Below are 24,145 nucleotides of genomic sequence, written 5' to 3' on the forward strand. Positions count from 1 at the left end.
TAACTAGTTCAGAAAAGATAGTTTTTTCTATTAAAGTTGGGGTTTGAGTGGAAGAGACAGATAGGCTGGTGACAGAAGGATTACACAGCACAAAATATTATTAATCTAATCAAGCAAACTTAGACTTGATATGGACAGAACAGCTGAGACCAAGCCCCTTAGAACTTGAGAATATCTTATTTGTTATATTGATTAAAAGTGTAACTGAAAAACTAGGGTTGGCTATAAATTTACTGTTTTCAGTTTTGGTGAGTGGGAGTTAAATGAACTGTTATTCAGGAAATAGTGGCCAAAGAAAAAATAGCCATACGCTTTTAGCTAGTCACTCCTGCATCGATGAGAATCATTGTTTTGTTAACTTCATCAACATGTTCATTTCTTTCAGCTCCATGTTCATGCATGTCTTTTAATCCGGAAACAAGAAGACTGTCCATAGGTCTAGACAATGGTACAATCTCAGTAAGTACACATAAATAAGATTTCCAGTTAAAATAATTCCCTTCCTGTGGAATATGTATATGTGTATTGTGATGAAAATTATTTATTAGTTTTTTTTTTCAAATTAACAAGTGAATTTTCTTGCTAAGTAAAGTAAAAATTGCAGTGCAGCAATTTATGTTGAGGTATAGGGAGAGCTATCATTAGACTCAAAGCTGATAAAATTCAGCTTGAATTACAGTGTACACAGTGCCTAGAATAGGGGCATTATGAGGCCAGCAAGTGAACTACACAAATCTGTGTGTTAGTGGGAACAAGCTGTGATACTAGTGGCTTTGATCAGATTGTTAATCATGGTGTCATATGCTTCCCCACACAAGTGACAGAATACAAGAGAAATGACTTTTTTAGACTACATATCTGATCTTGTCTTTGATAATCTGTTTTCTCCTTCCCCTCTTTCTTCCGTTCGTCGTTGTCCTCTTAACTCCCTGTAGCATGTGAGTAGAATTTAGTAAATTTATATGAATTTTTAAAGAAAACACAGAATCTACATTTAGTCTGAATAGTAGATCCAGGTAAATATTAGCCAGTGGTTCTCAATCTCTGGTACTTTAAATACAGTTCCTCGTGTTGTGACCCAACCATAAAATTTTTCATTGCTACTTCATAACTGTAATGTTGCTACTGTTATGAATCATAATGTAAATATCTGATATGCAGGATGGTCTTAGGCACCCCCTGTGAAAGGGTCGTTCGACTGCCAAAGGGTTGTCGACCCACAGGTTGAGAACCGCTGTATTAGACCTTTCAATTGTAGAATTTGAGGGAACTGAAGTTATTAAAGATTGGGATCTCAGATTTTACCACTTAATCTTATTTTTACATACAGTCAAACCTCATTTCTCGAACATCTCCCATCTAGAACAATTTGGTTCTTGACCAAGTTGTTCATAGAAAAAAATGTCTCGGTATCGAACCAAACTTCAGTTTTCGAACTGACAACCCTTTCAAGCTGATAGTCATCATGACAAAAAGGGTCTCTTAGGCAATAAAAGAGAGAATGCTTTTGTTGCTGGCAAAACTGAAATCAAAGATTAGCAGAATTTTGAAACATAAAGAGGCCATCAAGAGTGCTGATGTTGCTAAGGGTGTGAAAGAAACAAGGATCACAATTGAAGAGGTAGGAAAACTGTTGTTGATTTGGATAAATGAAAAGCAGCCAGTGCCAGCCTTTTCAGAGGCAGTGTGTTATATGACCAAGCAAAGATGCTGCATACTGACCTGGAAGACATCCCTGGACCAAATGCTAAAAGTGATTCACTTAAGGCCAGTATTGTTGGTTCGATAGCTGAAAGAAAAGAAGTGTTTATTTATAGATTAAACAGTACATTAGACATGTACTGTATATAAGAAAGATTAAAACGGAATCATTTGGGGGTCTGGAACGGATTAATTCAACTTACCTTACATTATTTCTAATGGGGAAAAAATGACTCAGTTTTCAAACAAATCACTTCTCGAACAGCCTTCTAGAACGAATTAAGTTCAAGAACTGAGGTTCCACCGTGTTTATTTTCAACTAGTATATTAACCAGTAACAAACTGATCTGGTAAATTCTCCAATTTGGTAAATTACCCAGTATGTACTCCCTTTTGTTCTGGGCAAGAGAGGCCTTGCTTTGCAACCTGTGAATTAGAGGACTCTATTCTGGCCACACTTTGCCATAGGATGAAGGATCTGAAGAGCCAAGAGGGTATGCCCATCTTAAGCCCTCACTCTGTCCACCTCCATGCTGTGGGTACTGTACAAAATTAGTAGCCTTAGCCTGAAGGGTGGCTAGGGTTTGAAGTGGGTAGGATGTCCACACGTGTGAACAAGCCCCCTCAAGTTGTTGATTGAACTGGGGAATGTGAAGAGAAGGGTGTGGGCTGGCACTCCCATGTCACCACACCATAGTGTGAAACTTCAAGGAGTCTAAAAATTCTAAATTAGTATCAGTACCTCCAGGTGGTTGAAGGTATATTTATCAAGACTGGAGGAAGAGACCATATTTTATTTAATAGTTTAACTTGATTTATAACTTGAATATTTAGACGTATGCAATGTAGGTCTCCATGAAATTTTTATTGTCAGAATCTTCGTTTGTCATTAATGGTTTTAAATATGCTGGGTAATATAAAAAATGTATATCATTTGGACAGACTTTCCCTTTGCTACAACATCAGGTAAATTTCCCATTGGATGGTTTTTCATCCGATAAATTGAGTGATAGGCAAAATTCACATCAAACAGTCATTCCACCACAACTATGTTCGAGGATTGCATCCTCATGTACTCCATTTTCGCTGAGAAGGCAGTTCCTATCGGTATTGATAGTACTTGTTGATGACTGTTCTCTTGACATATTCTGTCGTTGCCACCGCCTTCTTTCAACTTCAAAGGCACGTTGGTCTTTAGACGTTTTCTGTCAATAACGCCGGTGTTTTTCGGCATCAGAGCGACGTTTTTCTAGTAGCTGCTGTTCAGATACATCCAGTGACAGGCGCCGCCTTCTTTCAAGATCAGACGCACGCTGCTCTGCAGACACTTTCTGTCGATAACCCCAGCATCTTTTGGCTGCAGAGCTATGTTGTATCAACAGTTGTTCTTTAGACATAGCTCGCTACTGTCACGGTCTGAGATGCAGATGAATGAGAGTCCTGGCTATCAGGCCGCTGAGAGCTGTCTGACCAATGGCTGATTCTGGTTGATTCTGTGGGGGTGGGACTTCCTCCTCCCTACTGTCAGTTTCCACAGCTGTGATGAGGAAGCTGGGGTGACAGAGGAAGCCGCGCCCTACAAGCCGCCCTCTCTCTCCCTCTGCTCTATGTCCAGCGGTCTCCTGCTCTGCCAAGTCCTCCAAACCTCCCGCTCTCCACCGGCAAGGTCCCGGGAGCCCGTGGGCATGGCTAGGCGCGGGTGGCCGCGCCTACCTGACTGGCGAAAGTCCTGGGAGCCCACAAGCATGGCTACGGCCTCACCTCCCGGGGCCGGCGAAAGTCCCGGAAGCCCGTGGCCACGGCTGCCGTCGCCTCCTGGGGCTCTTGACCCCTGCGTATGGAAATTAACCGCCATCTTTGTCAGATAATTTGCATAGTCACTCAGATTGGCTGGTGGGCGTGACTGGTGGGCATGGCTTGAGTGTAGCGGAGGGATGGCTAATTTGCATGTTTCTCTTTTATTATATGGGATAGTATACTAGAGGCCCAATGCATGAAATTCATGCAAGGGGCTTGGCCCTCGCAGTCCCAGCTTTGTCTGGAAGGTCTTCTGGAAGGACTTCTGGAAGGTTGTTCGGCTGTCTGGTCTAATTAGCATATTATCCTTTTATTATTATAGATATTACTGTGAGTTCACATTGGTTATCCAAAGGAATGAAAACATAAAGAGAATTAAATATTTATTGGCAGCTACTGTGCACCAGGCACTCTGCTTTACATACATCATATCATTCCAGCTTTACAATAATCCTCCCATGGTATTACTACTCACATTTCTCAGATAAGGACACTAAGGCCTAGAGAGTACACATGTCTTTTCTGGCTTACTTAATCAATTAGCATCTCTCAGCAGAGCTAGGAGCTGTCTCTCTGTGCCTTGAAGCCTGGGCTTTTTCCTCACCCCAATCTGTTCTCCTGGAGCATTTCTGCATCTGTAAAGAATTCCTGCTAAAGGCTTTCCATTCCCTGCCTTTTTTATCTGTGGATCTCTTTCACTAGATTGTGAACTGCCTGAAGGCAGAGACTATGTCTGCGCCAGTGTTGTGTCCTAACAGAATTCCTGGATGACTGTAGAAGCTTTGTAAAATGTCTGTTGAATGAAGGAGAGAAGGCATTTCAGTTTAAGTCATCAGGATGCTAAAGCCCAAGTTGGGCACTTAGCTGGCAAGATAAATTGCTCTCAGCAGTTGACACAATATGAGTGAATCCTGTGTTTAAGTGACTGGTTTGGGTGGTCGTTTAAGAATTTTATGCTTAACTCTGCTATCTGAAATTTATAAACACATATATGAAGCAAGCAACTAAGAAACTTAAGTAGAAACATAATGGTCCTAGCCAGTTGGTTCAATGGATAGAGCGTTGACCTGCAGACTGAAGGGTCCCAGATTTGATTCCGGTCAAGGGCACATGCCTGGGTTGCGGGCTTGATTCCCAGTAGCGGGCGTGTAGGAGGCAGCTGGTCAATGATTCTCTTTCATCGTTGATGTTTCTATCTCTTTCTCCCTCTCCCTTCCTCTCTGAAATTAATAAAAATATATTTTTTTTAAAAAAGTGGAAACATAATGGGTTCTTGAGAGTTTGTGGGACCTAAAATATGCTTTAATGAGGCTTTCATTGCCTCTTTTTCAGGCAAGACTAGAAATCTGATGAACTTTTGGGATTATTGAAGGAATATGTCTTTATCATTTATTATTACTTGGTGATTCATATTTTACAATTAGATTAACAACTTTACAATAGAATTACTTTGTGTCATTCTATTTCACTAGTTGTATTTCTTAATTTTCTAAAATTGCTTCACATGATGGAATTCAGAATGTGTATGTCTTGGCAGAATCTTAGATGGGGAATTGATGTCAGAGTTTATAGTCATCACTCAGGCAGAAGAATCCTTGTTGTAATAGGGAAGCAGAAAGTATCCCCCTTCCTGTAGTTTCAAGGGAGAGGAATGTAGTTTCTGTAAGAGGGGATATTACTTTTCTAAATAAAAGGTAATTACCTCTTTTAAAATGACCTTTAACAAATAACCGGATATAGTTTTCCAGCAAAATGGGTTTGTTTGAGAACAACAAAGAATTAAAATGTGGGACATGCATTCAAATGGTGAACCAAGTACAAACAAAGGAGGAAAACACCCTTTTATTGCACTTGGGAGGAGTTGCTTTAAACAGAGAGTCCATTAGAGGAAACTGAAAGTTTGAAGTATAGTGATTTTTCCGTTAGCTCCATATGTCAGTCTCCCATTGGCTGAGCTATTACTGGACAAGGAGGAATCGTTTCTTCCTTCTGCTGAAGTAGTAGCACTTCCTGTCAGAAATGCAAGGTACATCTCTTCCTGTTGTGGTCAGTAGTGTGCATTGAGTAACATGTGTATGAGAGTTCACTCTCTTTTAACCTCCCAACTCCATTTTTTGTACAAAAGGAGGCTGCAGAGGGCAGGGGCAGACATGGCAGGATCGCACAGGCCATGCAAAGAACTTCGGGTTTCTATTTATTAATTTTCAGCATCCATAGAAGGAAATCCAAGAATCATCATATCTGTTATTATCACTTGAAACCAGGATCTTGAACTCTTAAGCGTTTTATTATATTCAGGAGGTCCAAAGTATTTTAGTATTTGTAACAGCCCATATATAGGGTATCCCCCAAAAATGTATGCACACTTAACAGCTCAATTGATGTTTCTTTTTCAAATTTAATCCATTGGAATTAATAATTATTCAAAGTGTGTATGAATTTTGGGAGGACACCTTGTATATTGCCATGACAGCCAGATGAATCCTCACCAGTTACAGCATATCAATACCTGCTATATTACTTTCCTAGGGCCACTGTAACAAAGTACTACTAACTGGTGGCTTTAAAAAGGAATTTGTTCTCGCACAGTTCCTGGGGTTTATACATATAAAATCAAGGTATCAAAAAGATCAGGCTCCTTCTAGAGGCTCTAGGAGAGAATCCTTTGCCTTTCTGGAGCTGCTGGTGGTTGCTGGAAATTCTTGACATTCCTTGGTTTGTAGATATGTCACTCCAGTCCCTACCTCCATCTTTTCATCTCCCTCCTCTCTGTCTCTGTGTCTTCACAAGATACCAGTCATTGGATTAAGGGCTCATTCTAATCCAGTTGTGATCTCATTTTAACTAATTATGTCTGTGAAGACCTTAGTTCCAAATAAGGTCACATTTGAGATTCCAGGTGAATATAAATTTCAGGAGGACAGGATATAAATTTCAGGAGGATACTATTCAATTTAGTACAGTTGGTTATATTGTACCTACAGTATTTTCATAATAGTGTTCTAACTGTTGATTAGGAATCAATTTTTTGAGTGTGTAATATGATGCCTTCAGGAAGAGGTATCCAAAGATATTAAAAGAGGATGATTCAAAATCCCCTTGGGGGACATAAAATATTAGAATTGAAGGGCCTTAATTTTAATCTAATGCCATCCTCCCCTAGATTAAGTGGTCTTTTGGGTAGGTCACATATCAAGACAGTGGTGGCAGCTAAGACTTCCCTGAGCCTTGGATAGATTTTCTTATAATACCAAGTTGATTTCTTCATACAACTAGGACAGCCCAATGGCAAGGAATTGCCTTAGGATGGACAATAATAAATTGGAAGCTGTGTTATTCCATGCATCAAGCCATTGCTAAATGGATTTTTTTTAAAGAATTTAATGAGGTGCTTTGGGTGAGTTGTGTATTTTTGTGGGTTATAATGAGCCTACAGGGAGTGAACCCAAATGGTGAGATCACATTCTGCAGTGATGAAAAGTATGAACCCTGAGAAAGAAGACACCTACTAGAAAGGGCTCTTGGTGGCTAACTGGACTAAAATTAAAAACAACAAAACAGAGTCTAGCAGCCATTTCTACACAGGAGCCTCTTACACAAACTGCACTTTAGGGAGAAGCCTACACTGAACTGCTGAACTGCCTGTTTTCACTGTGTTCCTGCTCTCTGAGCCAGCCCTTATAAAGGAGTCCTGGAATCTTATTTCAACCAATAGGACTAAGGCTTTTCCCACCCAATCAGAGCTGCACAGCTCCAGCTAACCAGAGTGGCTCTATTCTGACCAATCTGGACAGTGCCTTTTGGGCCAATCAAACTGGGAATTTTGGGAGTCCTTATTTACATGAGGACAGATCAATCAGGGACAAGGAGCAGGGATTTCTGCCCATATAAGCCAGTTCCCCTCTGGCTTAGGGAGCACATTTTCCCTTTCTAGGAAAGACTGAAGGCTGCATTTTCCCTGGCTAGGGCTACAGCTAAAACACCAAGAGCAGAACAGAGTGACTCCGGAGCAAAGGGGCAGACCAGAGCAGAGCACAGCTGAGCTGCTTAGCTGAAGAAAGTCATGGCCCAGGGCTGCCTCACAGTCTAGCTCAGGGGTGGGCAAACTTTTTGACTCGAGGGCCACAATGGGTTCTTAAACTGGACCGGAGGGCCGGAACAAAAGCATGGATGGAGTGTTTGTGTGAACTAATATAAATTCAAAGTAAACATCATTACATGAAAGGGTACCGTCTTTTTTTTTTTTTTAGTTTTATTCATTTCAAACGGGCCTACGGGCCATAGTTTGCCCACAGCTGGTAGCTGTTTTCACAGCCATGCTGTACATTGAGCTGTTTGCACTGAATAAAGTTTCCTTCTTCACTGCACCTCATATTGGGGATTGTGTTGGCATTGAATTGGCACCAAGGACCATCGGTTGACACAAGTAACATGAATAAGGCACTTCTGGTGTACCCAAATGGAATGTACAGTTGGGCCACTCGTACTGGAGAGAAAATATTTTGAAAACCTTCCCCCTGATTAACTCAGAGACAGCAGTGCTAAAGCTGACTTGTCAGTCATGATGCATTCCAAATTTTGTTCTTACAGAAAAATTTATATAGTTTCTAGAATATTCTTGCTTTCCAGGATTGCTAGTGTGACACCATACATGAATATACTATCCTAATCATGAGGTCAACACAGAGTTGATTTGAAGAAAGTTCCCAGAGGTCCTGTGTTCAGAGAAACATGAACCAAGAATCTCTAGTGCCTCCTTCTTTTAAACTCTTACATAACTTCGCTATTATTTATACCAGTGATTCCCAAAGTGGGCGCTACCGCCCCCTGGTGGGCGCTGCAGCGATGGGGGGGGGGGGCGGTATGGCCACAGGTGCATTTGTTTTAACATTTTTTGTATTACCTTTCTATTCTGAGTTCAATAAATAGTTTCATAATTTCAAACTTCAATGTTTCTAATTTACACCTTTCTTTACTATATTTTACGAAAAAGGTAGAAACATTAATACATATATCTTTCTTCTGTTTTGCTATTAAAATTTTTAAAAAATTAATTTCCAGGGGGCGCTGAGTAATATTTTTTCTGGAAAGGGGGCGGTAGGCCAAATAAGTTTGGGAACCGCTGATTTATACTAACTTATGATTCATTATTCCATGGTTTCTACCACAAAAGACAACCATTTCTAAGCCATTTCATCATTTTATGGCACTGGACTTTCTAATGTGAGGTTTTTTTATAGACTGCTACATAGTTATTCTCTTCTGAGTTTGTGCTAATTGCAATGAACTTAAATATAAAAATTATATATTTATGTATATATGGCCTTTTCTGCTTAGCCTCAAGAGTCCTAGGGTACTTCCCTGGCAGGTTTTCTCAGTGGTTAGAGCATTGACCCACGGACCAAAGGGTTGTGGGTTGGAATCCCGGTCAAAGGCATGTACCTCGGTTGCAGGTTCAATCCCTGGCCCTGGGGAGTGGGCAGGAGGCAACCAGTCAATGTGTCTCTCTCACATCAATGTTTCTCTCCTTCCCTCCCTTCCCCCTCCCTTTCACTCTCTAAAAATCAATGGAAAACATTTCCTCGTGTAAGGATTTAAAAAAAAAAAAGAGCCCTAGTTTGCCAACATGCTAGTTGCTTACTATTTATTCATGTAATATAACTAGAGGCCCAGTGCACAACATTCGTGCATCTGGGTGGAGGGGGGAAGAGGCAGGACAGGGAGACCCTCAGCCCAGCCCGCACCCTCTCACAGTCCAGGAGCCCTCGGGGGATGTCCAACTGCTGCGGAGGCAAGAGAGGCTCCCACCACCGCGGCTGCACTCACCAGATGTGAGCCCGGCTTTTGGCTGGGCGGCGCTCCTCCTGTGGGAGCGCACTGACCACCAGGGGGCAGCCCCTGTGTTGAGCGTCTGCCCCCTGGTGGTCAGTGCATGTCATAGCTGCCATTTGGTCGATTTGCATATTAGCCTTTTGTTATATAGCATTCCTTGAAGATGGTTTTGTCATGGAAACCACTGTTTTTGTGAGAGTTAGCATGCCTTCAATATTTGTGTGGATCATAGAGCTTTTGAGAACCTCTCAAGGACAAACCTATCTCCTCTAGTTATGTCACTGTACATGTAACCCTGATGTCTATTGTTCAGTACCTGCATGTTATCTAAAAACTTGGTCAACTAGTAGTGAATGCAGGTGCCAAGAGCATTCCATGTACCAAGACAATTTTGTGGTACCTCCATGCAATTATAAAGTTTTGAAGGTCCTCTTGATCCTACTTTTAAGACAGATTCTGTAGCATGAATACCCATAGGGGCACCAGATTACCCTGTATTTTAAATTGGGTGCTGAGGAAATCCAGTAGAGTGCACAGTGAACTGAAATTACTTATATACTACCTACAGGAGTTATTTGCCACATTGGATGTCCTTATAGGGACATTGTGTTACTGTTTCAGAAGGTGGTCATCTTATTTTGGCCATATTAAGCAGCATATCCATGATTCAGAAAGGCAGTGGCTAGGAATTGATGAGTGTATTATTTTTCAAGTTACTTTCCCTTAGTGATATACCTTAATAACTCCCCCTCAACACCTTGGATCCTTCACATTGGCTTTTAAACACACTCAAGTTAATTTTTATTGGAAACAAAGGCTAAAACATCACAACTCTTTTTCCTGTTCACCCAGTGTTCTGTCTCACTTCTCTTCTTATAATCAAACTTCCCAAAAGAGTTGTCTATAGTCACTTCTTATATTTTCTCATTTCCCTCTCTCAGACCATTACAGTCTGGCTTCTAGTTTCATTAGTCTGCCCAAGTAGCTCTGGCTGTGGTTACAAAAGACCTCCAGCCCTAGCTGGTTTAGCTCAGTGGATAGAGTGTCAGCCTGCGGACTGAAGGGTCCCGGGTTTGATTCCAGTCAAGGGCACATGCCTGGGTTGTGGGCTCCATCCCCAGAAGAGGGCGTGCAGGAGGCAGCCGATCAATGATTCTCTCTCATCATTGATGTTTCTCTCTCTCTCTCTCTCTCTCTCTCTCTCTCTCTCTCTCTCTCTTTCTGTCTCTCTCTTCCTTCCTCTCTGAAATCAATGAAAATATATTTTTTAAAAAAGACCTCCATGTGGATCTATGTACCTGACATTTTTCAGTCCTCATCATGTTTGACCTCCCTGCAGCATTTAGCTCTGCTGTTTCTTTCTGAAATATTCTCTTTATGTATATCCAACAGCACAATACTCTCCTGGTTTTCCTCCTACTCTCTGGCTGTGTTGTTCTGCATCATAGAATGTCGTCTAACCAACTTTAATTCAGTGTTGGAGTGTCTCTGCTCCTAGGCCCTCGCTATTTCTCTCAAGACAGTCTCATCCATATCATGGCTTTATGTTTGCTACTCAACTTTTCTGATAATAGCTTGACTTTTTTTTTTTTAATCCTCCCCGAGGATATGCTTTTGTTTAGTTGGTTTTAGAGAGAGAAAGGGAGAGGGAGAGAAAGAGAGAGAAACATCGTTCTCTGAAGTTCCAACTTCCTTCTTAATATTTCCTGTTGATTACCTCAAAGGAACCTCAAATTCACCAGGTCCAAAATCAGACTCATTGTTCCTCCCTACACACCTGCTTTTTCTCAGTGTTCCTATTTTTGTGACTGTAACCACTGTTTACCCTCTTGCAAGAACCAGGGATTTTTGGAGCCATCTTCCTTCCTCATTGTTCGACTCTATCCAGTCCATTACTTAATTGATTTTTACCTCCTAAATACTTTTCAGCTTCCACCCCTCTTCATCATCATCATCATCATCATCATTATCACCTCCCACCCCCCCAACCAGCACCACCATTGCCCTGTTCCATCGTCTTCTCCTTGGACCCTCGGTTGACCCCCTCACTGGTCATTCCATATCCCTTCTGCCTCCTCCAATTTGTTTTCCATATTGGAGCTAGAAGGATCTTTTAAAAAACACATTTTACCTTGTTATTTCCCCCGCCAAGCATCTCTAATGTCTTTCCCTTACTCTTAGGGACACAGGCCAAAATTCTTCACGTGGCCTGTGCGATCTTGCCATGTCTGCCCCTGCCCTCTGCAGCCTCCTTTTGTGCAAAGCCCTTCCTCTTGGAGTTTCAGCCTTAGTGGCCAACTTTTAATCCCTTATACTCACTATGTTCCCTCCTTTCACAGAGCCTGTCTGTGAATATGCTTCCTTCCTCCCTTCACCTACTTAAGCTATCGTCATTCAGATAGTTTACTTTTTATTTTCCTAGGGAACTCTTCCTCAATCTTCCAACATGTCCCCGGATTATAACTGCTCATAGCATTGAGTGCCCCTCCTCTGTAACAGTTGTCATAGTTGCCATTTTATACTTATATGGGTGATTATTTGATTAGTACATATATTCAGCGTAAGCTCCACAAGACATTGGCTGTTTTGCTTGACTCTTTGTTACATCCTTGACACCCCAGTACAGTGCCTATGAATTGTAACTAAATATTTATCAAATGAATTAGTGAGTGAGTTAATTAATATAGTCGATCAAGTTGACAATATAGATAGGTTAAGAACATAGACTCTGGATCAAACTGCCTGAGTCAAATCACAGCTCTCACTCTACAAGTTGTGTCACCCTGGGCAAGTTGCTCTACTCTTAGTTTTCTTATTTGTAAAACGAGAATAATATATCCATTTTATAGAGTTGTTGTGAGGATTATCTGACATAATATACATTAAGCTTTTAGAACAGTGCCTTTGTATATCAAGTGCTCCATAAATGTTAGCTCCTGGCAACATTATTGTCATTAGCAGCAGCATCCTCCACTGGTGGTAACCAGAAGCCTTGGTTATAATCTATGTCATGTGGATTTAGTTGGCTGGTTCCAAAGAAGAGGAAGTGGCTTCATGGTGGCATACTCCTTAGGATGACTCAACTTATTTTTAGTCCCATTTTCACTCAGTCTTTGCTGCCTTATCATAGTAATTTACCAGTAATTTGCAAAATGTGGACTGTCAAATACAAGTTTTTTCTGCAAAGTTTTTTTTATCCAAGTTGTTGCCATTTTAATTTTCATCACCCTCAGGAGAAGGTTGAGCTCAGAGAAGTGTGCAATTACTAAAGATACTCTGAATGGGTGACTGGAGAAGATGTAGCAACTTTCTCGTCACAAGAGACAACCTTACTCCAGTGGACTAAGAGTATAGGACAGTGATGGCCAACCTATGACACGCATGTCAGAGGTGACACGCAAACTCATTTTTTTGGTTGATTTTTCTTTGTTAAATGGCATTTAAATATATAAAATAAATACCAAAAATATAACTCTTTGTTTTACTATGGTTGCAAATATCAAAAAATTTCTATATGTGACACGGCACCAGAGTTAAGTTAGGATTTTTCAAAATGCTGACACGCCGAGCTCAAAAGTTTCGCTGTCACTGGTATAGGAGGAGGGAAGGTTACCAGCCATCAAGAGCTATATAACTTGCTATTCATTTGGGAGTCTGAATTTTAGGGGCCAGTGTCCAGAGAGCTATCTGTGGTCCTACAATTTTTTTAACACTAGGAATCTGTCACAAATATTTTATTAATTACTAGAGGCCCATTGCACGACATTCATGCACTGGGGTTCGGGGGAAGGGAGGCCCTCAGCCTGGCCTGCGCCTTCTTGCAGTCCAGGACCCCTGGGGGATGTCTGCCTGCCAGCAGTCAGACATCCCCCGAGGGGTCCTTAGTGCTGCCACAGAGGCAGAAGAGGCTCCCACCACCTCCACTGTGCTCGCCAGCCATGAGCACGGCTCAGGGCTTCTGGCTGAGCGCCACTTGCCCTGTGGGAGCACACTGACCACCAGGGGCAGTTCCTGTGTTGAGCATCTGCCCCCTGGTGATCAGTGCGCAACATAGCGACCAGTAGAACAGCCGTTGGGTCAATTTGCATATTACCCTTTTATTATATAGGATTTCCATGTAGACATGTGAAAATAATACCTTCTATGTGCACAAATATTTTTCTAATTTTTATTTTAAGTTAATCCTTTATACATACTATATATCGGGGTCATGGTTCTCATATCACTGTCCTTTAGATCGCAAGGTTCAGAGCCTAGAAGTACTGATATGGTATTCCATGTCAGTCACCTTTGAAGGCATTCCTCCCAGAGTACCTTGACAACAACAGAGTCATGAAACTAACCCCAAGGAGCCATCTGCCATTTATTCCTTTGATATAAAGATTGGGAACTCAAGCCAAAATGTGTGAAGGACACAGTTATTCTTTTATAGTCCCTTTGTCACTGAATTGCCATCATCTCGTGTTACTACATCTACTCTGATCTGAGAGAGTCTTGAAAGCAGGCTTTTTTCTAGCCTTGCTGCCTAGAAGCTTACGTTAGAGAAGGGAGTGGCATTGGGTCTGCCCTGATCACGGGTGCAGTGCTGGGGTTTGCTGCTGGGCTTGTGTTTCTTGGTTTTACTGCAGTTGGATGCTATAGTGACTCAGGATGGTGGTAACCCAGAGGAGGTTTTGTTTACAAAGTGGGCTCCCCTCCCTGTTTATTTATGACTCCTGTAGCACTATACCTTGAATGTAGGTGCCACAAATCACAATTCACTCATCTATTCCCACAGATGAGGGGTAACACTACTCATAGTTACCAGTGAATATGACATTTTCGTAAATACTCTTAGTATAGGAAGAAAACTATCAGTATTACACATTAACCTCATTGAGGCAGATTACACATTGCCAAAAGACTGCTAACTGTACTGCCATGTAGAACAGCACAGCTTTTCCATCAGCAGCAATCACTCAGGTCCAACTGGTCACTTGGGTTGGAAAGATAGGGCAGGTTCTTTTGCCGAGAGCTTGTCTGTCATGGCTAGAAGAGAAAAGAGCTGAAAAGGTGCCTTCCAGTGGGTTGGGTAATTAGTGTGCTATTTTCTTTTTTTCCCTGTTTTTCTCAGCGTCTTTTTATTATATTGTTATCTATTGTCATAGCCTCTATTCTTATGCTTTTATCAGTTCTCCTATTGGTTTGAATTATGGAGTCATTTTACCATACTGTCAAGCTCAGTCCCTAGTAAATCTTCATTTCTTCTCTTTTTTTTCTTTATTGATTAAGGTATAACATATGTGTCCTTATCTCCCCATTGCCCCCCCCCACCCCTCCCTACTCATGCCCTTACCCCCCTGGTGTCTGTGTCCATTGGTTAGACTTATATGCATGTGTGTCCTATTTTCAATTTAGTAAACCCCAAGTTCTCTCCAGATGTTTGGTTTTTCTTGAGATTTATTTTATTATCATTTCTTAATCCTCACCTGAGGATATTCTTTCATTGATTTTTAGAGAGAGTGGAAGAGAGAGGGAAAGACAGAGAGAAATGTCGATGGAGAGAAACACATTGATTGGTTGCCTCCTGCACGAGCCTGGACCAGGCCCAGATGGGGAGGAGCCTGCAGCTGAGATACGTGCCCTTGACCAGAATCGAACCAGGGACCTTTTGGTCCTCAGGCAGATGCTCTATCCACTGAGACAAATGGGCTAGGGCTCTCCAGATGTTTTTACTGGCTCTTCCTTCTCTGGCAAAGCCTTAAATGTCAGTGCTCTCCAAGGTTCTGCCTGTGCTGCAAACTTTCTTGGTGATCTGTGCCTGCAGCTTAATTATTCTACATATACAGTTCTCAAGATGGCCTATTCTGTCCTCCAGAGCCTGAACTATGACTCCTAGCTGCTTACATGGCATTCCTACCTGGGAGTCTCTAAGACTTGTGATTTAGCATATTCTAAGTAGAAATAATTCTCTTTTCCCCAACATATGCTCTTTCTCTTTCCTTCAGTAAATGACATCACCAAGGAGCCACAACTAGAAGTAGGAGTTATACTAGATCTACATTTCCCCCTCAAATCTTACAGCAATCAATGCCCTGGCCTACTGACTTACCTCAGAGCTGTCTCCAGACTCTCCTTTTTTGCTTATTTCCACCAATACTTTAAATCTTTCTGTCCCTCACAGCATTTGCTTGGACTGTTGCAGTAAGCCCCTGACTGTTCCTACTGTCTCTTATCTAGTTTCCTATAGCTACTCTGCCATCACATATCTAAAATTCTAGTGTAATCATGCCACTCCTCTGTGTATAGACTCTCAACAACTTCTGGAAGAATATAATTCACATTTCTTAATTCCTGCCCACTTTGTCAGCTTCATTTATTACAAACTCTCTTACCCAAATATCATACTTGTATGGTTCACAAATCCATGCCCATATACATGGAGTCCCCTTGCTAAAAGAGGCTGTTACTCTTACTGACCTCCTGCTTCCTTCCCCCTGAGGAACTCCTCATATCTTTAACAATTAGCTTAAAGCCCCAAACCCATTCTTATGAGAAGCCTATCCTATTCTAGGGCAGGGTTAAAAGGCCCTTCTTAAGGCCTCTCATAGCATTTAGTTGAAATTTCTGCTATAATATTTATGTGTAATTAATTATTAGTTTATATGTATATTACATACATATTAGTTTATATGATTGTATATTAAGTAAGATAACACATAGAGTTCCTCAAAATAGTAAATAGGAGAAATTTAGTAAATTCTAATTTCCTTGTTTTCTTTTTTCCCCCTATTCTTACCCCCCCCCCCCTCACAAATAGGATTTGTATTTGTTGCCATTAAATGTCTGAATTTTAAACATATTCTTGGACTGGGGGCTCATTCAACTTTAGCACCTATCTCATTCCCAGTAGGTTTTCTAGAATTGCTACCTTCACCAGGAAGCTCCTTGAGTTTTCTCAGTTCAAACTTGGGCTTCTTCAGCACTTTACTTTTCTAAGAAAGACATCATGGAGTGGTTAAATAGTTTGGCAATGCTATCTGGAATCATTTTATTGACCACTTCTTTCAAATCATTTGTCATCATCTTCTTTTAGATATGGTGGACCTGTTGATGCTGAACATATGAGGTCTTCTGAATCTGAATATTGCATTTTTTATTTTATTTTATTTTTTTTTAGTAAAACCAACACAGAATAGATGAAGCAAATAACCATCAGTTGTCTTGACATCAACATGAGCTTCAGTCATGGTCTGCCATTTTTTTACCATGGAGCTTATTTTTCATGGGGAAGAGTCATGCCATGGAAATTAGTCCGGTAGTTTTTGTCCTGAACATCCTCAGTAATTAGCTTGAATTTTCTAAATGCGCAACTTCATCATTCTGCAGATCAGTTAGGTTCACTTCAAAAACATGACCCTTGAGACCATCAGATGCGATTTGGGTTCCTTGAGTTCTCGTGACTAGAGTTTTTCTATATTTCATATATTGAACATACCTGGTGCTTTCACATCACACCAATCTTCCTTAGAAAATGGATCAACTGCTTCCTTTTTGTCTCCTCTTTTGCTGCCTTTCATAAGGTGCTTGTTCTTGCTGATCACCATATTTCCTTGTTTTTTGTGTTTGTTTGTTTCTAACCTCCATTAGCCTGAGCAACTTGAAGGCAGGAAACATTACATGCGTTGGTATTTCCAATACCCAGTAGAGAGCCTTGCACAAATTGAAACCTCAGTAATAGTTTTCAAGTGAATGAAAACCAAGCTAGTTGCGCCCGTGTTTCCCTCCAGAGTTTCTTTATTCTTTTACTTTCATTCTTACATTCTAGTCATTCTTATAGAAGCCCTTGTTTCCCACCAGCTCTGATATGGAATAAGTGATTGTTTTATTCCTCTCTTCTATCCCTTTATCAGGTAGAGTTTACTCAGAATTCATGGGAGAAATCATTGTTAACACACTTTGCCTTCAGATATCAGGGGCAGATATCCTGGTTGTTGAGGTATAAACTGCTCCCAGAGAATTCTGCATCTGAATTCCAGCTCTGTCATTTTTTAGCTGGATAATGACGTACAAGTTGGTTAACTTCACATAAGGCTCAATTTACTCACTGTAGATTAGGAAGAATATGTGCCTCATAGTTGTTAAGAGGATCACATGAGGTAATCTATATAAAGGTCTCAATAAATATTAATTATTATTTTTATAGCAGAAATTCTGTTCATTTCAAGAAAAGATGAACTTTAATTTACTTTTTGATAAAGTTAATAATTTTATCTGAAATTAGAGTTTTTTACATAATTATTTGCCATCTCAAGTTTAAAGAAATTTTTAAAAACTCTGAAGTTTTAAGCCAGTTTGGTTTTTGTGAGCACCATTTTTGGCTAGTAAACCTGGGTTGAATAGGTAATGTTTGCTCATTACTTGCTCTCTGCACACTTATTGGTTTAAATAATGTTCAGGCTAAAAATCTGTCAGTTTAAATACAGAAAAATGTAACAACATTTTAGCACAAAGACCATGGTTAGAACCAGTTAACTTTATAAAACAATTCATCACAGTGAATACAAATATCAAACCATTATTTTGTATATCTAAAACTAATAAAATGTTATATGTTAATTGCAAAAAAAAAAAAAGCAACATATTATGGTGTTTTGCTATTGAACTAGGAAGTAAAACATTGATTAGTCCTGAGATTTGAGTCAAAACCAAGTGCTCTTTTATTTTTTGGCATTGATTACAAAAAGTAATAGCTTTAGTAATTAGGTTTCCTTCCTTTTTTATTTTATTATTTGAATGTCTGGTGATTGTACATATTTTTATTCAAACCTATTGTAGTTAGCATTGACCCCCAAATTGAGGAATCTAGTTCCTACTTCCAAGCCTACTATTTTTTTTCTGATTTAGGCTTGTTTTATTTTATTACTAGAGGCCCAGTGCACAAAATTCCTGCACTCAGGCAGGGGGAGGGGTCCCTCAGCCCGGCCTGAGCCCTCTCGCAGTCTGGGAGCCCTCAGACCTAAACCGTTAGTCAGACATCCTTAGGGCTGCCGCAGAGGTGGGAGAGGCTCCCACCACTGCTGCTGTGCTTGCCAGCTGTGAGCCCGGCTTCTGGCTGAGCAGCACTCCTCCTGTGGGAGCGCACTGACCACCAGGGGACAGCTCCTGCATTGAGCAGGATCGGGCTGAAACCGGCTCTCCGACATCTCCCGAGAGGTCCTGGATTGTGAGAAGGCACAGGCCAGGCCGAGGGACCCCACCGGTGCATAATCAGTCAGGCCAGGGAGGGACGTGGGAGGTTGGCCAGCTGGGGAGGGACTGTGGGAGGACTCCAGGGAGTGTCCGGCCCATCTCACTCAGTCCTGATAGGCCGGACCCCAGCAGCAAGCTGCCCCCTGGTGGTCAGTGAATGTCATAGGGAGTGGTTGAGCGGCCTTAGCATAGGATTAGCATATTACTCTTTGATTGGTTGATCGGCCGACCGTTCGACCCGACGCTTAGCATATTAGGCTTTTATTATATAGGATTTTTCAAAAATTTCTCTTTATTGTTGAAACTAGTTCAGGTGTCCCCCTTTTTCACCATTCCTAGCCTACTGTTGATGAGGAAATCACTTAATCCTTTTTTGATGTCTTCTCTATATAAAAGCATAAACCTAATGTCATACTTGTTTGCTGCACCTGCCAGGGTTCTTGTCCCAGCATCAAGAACGGTTCAGGAATCTGGAGAAGGCCGTGCGTAGATATTAAATAAGAGTCCAGAGACTAATAAAGAGTCTGGAGGTGAAATATAATTTTGAAAGGCATTTTGGGGGTCAGAGGAGCTTAGCCAAAGGAGCTAAGATGTAAGGTCTTAAGTCTAAGGCCTTCGGTTCTCCTCGTCCCCAGGACCCCATGCTTTTTATTAACACAACTTGTCCTGAGGCGAGGCAGAGATATACACTTCAAAGGGTACACAGAAACATTGTCAGAATGAGGGAATTAGCCTACGGCTGTTCAGGTGTTTGGCCAGTAGGAGGCAATAACATGTAGATTAAGATGCCTTTTAGCTGTCTGGCAGCCAAGAAATCAATTTAATGTATCCTATTCAGGTTTGGGGAAATGCCTTCAGCCATTCCCAGATGCAGCCCTGCTGTCATGCTGGAATTGGTCTCTGGCATGCACCCATACTAAAATGTTGAAGCAGCTACTATGTGCCAGTCAGTGCTCTAACTGCTTAAGATACATCAATGAACTCTCTCTTTCCCCATTCTTCTTCTTTTGTATGTTTCATTTAATAAACAAGAAATATGCCCTAACCGTTTTTGGCTCAGTGGATAGAGCGTCGGCCTGCGGACTGAAGGATCCCAGGTTTGATTCCGGACAAGGGCATGTAGGGCAGCTGATCGATGTTTCTCTCTCATCGATGTTTCTAACTCTCTATCCCTTTCCCTTCCTCTCTGTAAAAAAATCAATAAAATATATTTTTTTTAAAAGAAAAATATAAAAACTTATATATGTTAGAAGGTAATAGGTGCTACGGGAAAAAATGAAGCAAAGTAAGGGAGACTGGGAATGTGAGGGTGGGGTAGAGGAGACCGATTGCAAATTTTAAAAGGATGGACATATATGTTAGGCCTCATTGAGGAGGTCTCATTTGAGCAGAGAAATTGAAGGTTGAGGTAGTGAGTCATGCTGATATCTGGGGAAAGAGTGTTCAAGGTAGAAGAACAAACATTGCAAAGACCTTGAGGTAGAGTGTTTATAATATTAGTACAATTAAAATTTTGACATAAAAAACAAAAGGAATGCTTATTACTTTATAAATATTTATTGATTACCTCTCCTACATGGCATATTGGGAGAAATGCTGGACATATAGGAGACACATGTATTAAGAAAGAAAACAAAAACTCCATTTTTTTCTATTTAAAAATCTATGAGGAAAGATAAAATAATCTGATCATAGATAGCTCTAATTAATGCAGATTGTGATCAAGACCATAAAAGATGAGCCTGTTGAATTTCAGCAAAGGTCAGATTCATTCTGCCTGGGGTGATCATATGAGCAGACCATTCAACCTTGCCTAGAAGGGTTAATATGAAAATTGATGGAGATTGGGGAAAGGGAACAGTTTCCTGCAAAGGAGAGACTAGTGCAAAGGCTAGGTAGTGGGGGTGTGCAGGCCACTGTCAAGCACAAATGTACTTTAGTTGGAAGTGCATTGGAAGTGATGTGGGTTTAAGAAGGATGGTAAAGATCTGATTACTAAATGTGTAAGAGAAATTGACTGGAGAGAAAGGGTTGTTGGCAAAGATACCTCCCAGGCCAAGCTCATTTTTAGTCAGTATACTACCAAATAGTATACTGACTGTCAATGTCCATGGCGTACCAGTTAGTAGTGTTTCTAGGTAATAGACTTAGGTAACAGAAAATGAGGGAGGCATGAGTTGTACTTGTACTTATCTATCTTTTGTGTTTGTTATGTGTATTGTCATCTGGATTTTCTGAAGTGTGCAGTGATTTCAGAATTTGCACTAAAATATTTTCCTTTGCTCATAGAAATTCAATGAGACATTCACCCAGGTTTCAATATCCTTTTGAAGAGGCCTTTTGAGGTTTGTGTGAATCAAAAGATCAGTAGATAAAAAAGAATGAGTCATTGTACTATGCAATCTCTAAGACCCCTTACAAACACTAAAATTCCAAGAATCTAAAACTTAACAACCAAAGGTCCAAATTTCTTTCACCAGTTGCTTTCATAAGTTGGAACAGTAGTTGCCAGCCTTGACTATAAGGCTAAATTTCATGACATCAGCTAAAAGTAATTTTCAATTTTAGCAGGCAACTTTTTTGTTCAGAATAATTTTGTCAAAAGGTTTGAGCCATTTTTTGTTTAAAAAACAAGTATTACCAATTAGAGTTTATGTAAACTGATTTGTCATGTAATCTGCTGTTTAATATAATAGCAGAACTTTTATTGTGTTTAGAAGTTATTTAAAATATGCAGTCTCTTTCACTATCTGAAGGGCAATGAAGGCATAGTACTTCAGTGGCTTTGTTGTGTAATACATCGTTGTTCTGGCATCAGAATGTGGCCTTGAGCAGGGTAAATTCCTCATCTGTTGAATAATTTCCAAGAGCATTTGTCCTTAAGATTCTGAAATTTGCCAGACGCAATCTTGGAAGTAGTTGATTTCCAACCTGTGTGTCATTTTTTCTTTTACCCTCTCCTTTCCTTCCTTTTGGGAGAGGTATTGTAAAACCAACTGCGTCTGTTTACTTGCATTAGGTGCTGGGGGGTTTGGGTGTGGAAAAGTGTAAAACCATGTTACCATTAAAGCAGTGGTTCCATAGGAACCACTTATAAAATCCTATATAACCACTTTATGACTTTTTTTTGGGCCATGCCCCACTTAAGCATCTCTAAAATCCTGATTCCCCGCCCCCCGTGACATATAATTCTTTTTTTTTTTTTTTGCTTAAAGTATTACAAAGGGTAAAATCCTAAACCACTTTATGACTTTTTTTTGGGCCATGCCCCACTTAAGCATCTCTAAAATCCTGATTCCCCGCCCCCCGTGACATATTATATTATAATTCATATTACTCAAAAAGTGAGCTCCTATTCATGTGGAGGAAGCCTAAAAGGCCATTAACTTGGTCTAGACAAGCTTCCATAGAACATGGCATCCATGAAAGAGAAAAATAAAAGAACAAAAGGACAGGTGAAGTACTAAGGAAGAAGAAATCACTAAAAAATTGTTAAAAAAATAATATAAAGTGATATGAAAAAATAGCAAATAAAGTTTCAAAACATATAATAGTGAACTGAAATGCACAATATATATTTATATACTGTATCTGAGGCCCCTAGAACCATAAGAAAAAAAATTCACTGTTAATAACTCATTTTTTAATTTCCCCCCCTAAAAATCAAATTGTCCCCTGTGGGGCATGTGCCCCATGTTGGGAACCACTGCTTTAAGCTGTTTCTTTGCATGGACCCAAAACATGATCTATAGATTGAAATGAAAAGCTGAGGCAAGAAAAATGATGGGGACATTTATAGTCAGAAATGTACAGGTGAACTACAAATCCCGGGTGAGGTAGAATTAATCTGAGACTATTGGTGATGCCTATATTCAATTTAAAAATACAAAAATAATTCAAGAACCTGTTCATGCATCTCACTAAAATAATGCTTCACGTTTTACTTGGCTTTTTCCAACAGTCAACGGTTTCTAGGCAAATCACTGTGATTTACTTTGGTCAGAGCTGGAGGTCTGTCCTCGTCATTGACGTTTCCGCCCCACTTGAGTTGGTTATCTGCGCTGGCACAGTGGGGAGGCATGCGCGTCAGCAGCGGTGGCTGGGCTGGAAACTGAGTCATCTTGAGCGAATGTGGGGGAGACTGCAGGCCGTGGTTGCTTCCTTCCGGGGGCTTCTGTCTGCCTGGAAGTCGCTTCTTTAGGGAGGGGTTCAGTGGGGCACCACCTAGTCTCCAGCGTGTCATTGTCCTCTGACTTCAAAGTCCTAGCAACCAAAGCTATGTGGTGGCAGGGGTCAGCTAGGAAGACTGTGGTGTTCTGACCAGGCATCCTGGGCCCTGAACTTCGCAGACGGCAAAGCAGGAAGGCAGCGGTGGCCTTGTAAAGAGAGGTGTTTGCACTGTGACGGCCCCACCTCCTCTTTTCCTCCGTGGCCAACTCTGGGCAAGGCGCCTTTCGTTGAGAAAGAATGAGTTCATTATATGTAGGGAGCCACCTCAATGACGTCAGCCCTCTGTCTTGCAAAGCCACACTGAGACCTGGGAGGGGATGTGAGCAAACCGTGTTAGCGTCAGGGTTCAAGGACAGAGGAGCTCTTCTTGTGGCCTTTCTCCTGAGACAGCAGGTGAAACCACTGGAGAAGGACTCTGCTGTAGGTAGGCCGCGGCTTGGAGTCACCGGGTGCAACTCGGCTTGTCTTGGTCCTTGTTCCCAAAATCCCTCCCTCACCCACGAGGCTTCGGGGAGTAGCTGCTGCTCTAACGATGTGGGGGCGGATGGGCAGGTGCACAGGCGTGTGCGCCTGACCCGGCCTGTAAGAAAGCCATGCTCTCTGTCTTCCTGAAAAGTCTGGGGGACACGGTGATGGGACTTCCCATTCCATTGTCTTCTCTCATTGTATAGTCTACTTCCCTTGGAATACTTTGCTTTCGGTGATGTTTAGTTGCACGTCAAGGACAGGAGAATGAAATAAATTGTTCTTTTTAAAAATATATTTTTATTGATTTTTTATCTTTTTCAATCGGGCGGGTGTCTCAAGCTCCTGACTTCTCTGAACTCCAGTTCTGGGCAAGTCTCTGGGGACCCAGACTCATACGGGGAAAAACTGGACTATCTGGCATCTGTCGAAACTCGAGGGCGGCTTTCTTTCAGAGGTGCTTGCAGCGATCACCGGGACACTGAGACTCGGGACCTCTTATGGTAGGACTGAGGATCAGCCATAGCTGTTTGCTCTGCCCTGTTGATTCCCTGAGACCTCGCCCCACCCAAGCTGTGCACAGAGGCTTTTGCATATGAAAGGCCTGGCCCTTTGCAATCTGAAAATTACCTAACAAACTGCAGCTGGGTCAGAGAGACCCAGAACTCCCAAAAGAAGGCCCGAGGCCCCACAGCAGCTTGCATTGCTTCACAGCTGGGCCTCATCTGGGCACCTCCAAACCCCAAACAAAGAAGAGGAATCTGCAGATCTCTCCATAGCTCCTGCTGGGTAGCCTCAGGCAGAGGCTAAATTAGCACCTCCTTAGAGATCCAAGAGCCAGTGTACCCAGTGGTCAGAGTGGGACCATCCAATTACAACTCCTCAGATC

General features: G+C 41.4%; 1 protein-coding gene and 1 pseudogene across 4 annotated transcripts in view; one reads left to right on the forward strand and one right to left on the reverse strand.

Moving 5' to 3' along the window:
* Positions 1-24,145, forward strand: part of WDFY2 (WD repeat and FYVE domain containing 2) — a 207,638-nt gene that overhangs the window by 106,726 nt on the left and 76,767 nt on the right. For all 4 annotated transcript variants that reach the window (XM_014548300.1, XM_014548297.1, XM_005876935.2 and 1 more), the window contains exon 3: positions 386-459. In XM_014548300.1, the coding sequence (XP_014403786.1) occupies positions 386-459 (74 nt within the window). The remainder of the gene's footprint in view (positions 1-385; positions 460-24,145) is intronic.
* Positions 16,173-16,916, reverse strand: LOC106727918 (annotated as a pseudogene).

Source organism: Myotis brandtii, unplaced genomic scaffold (assembly GCF_000412655.1).
Source record: "Myotis brandtii unplaced genomic scaffold, ASM41265v1 scaffold500, whole genome shotgun sequence".
Classification (NCBI taxonomy): domain Eukaryota; kingdom Metazoa; phylum Chordata; class Mammalia; order Chiroptera; family Vespertilionidae; genus Myotis; species Myotis brandtii.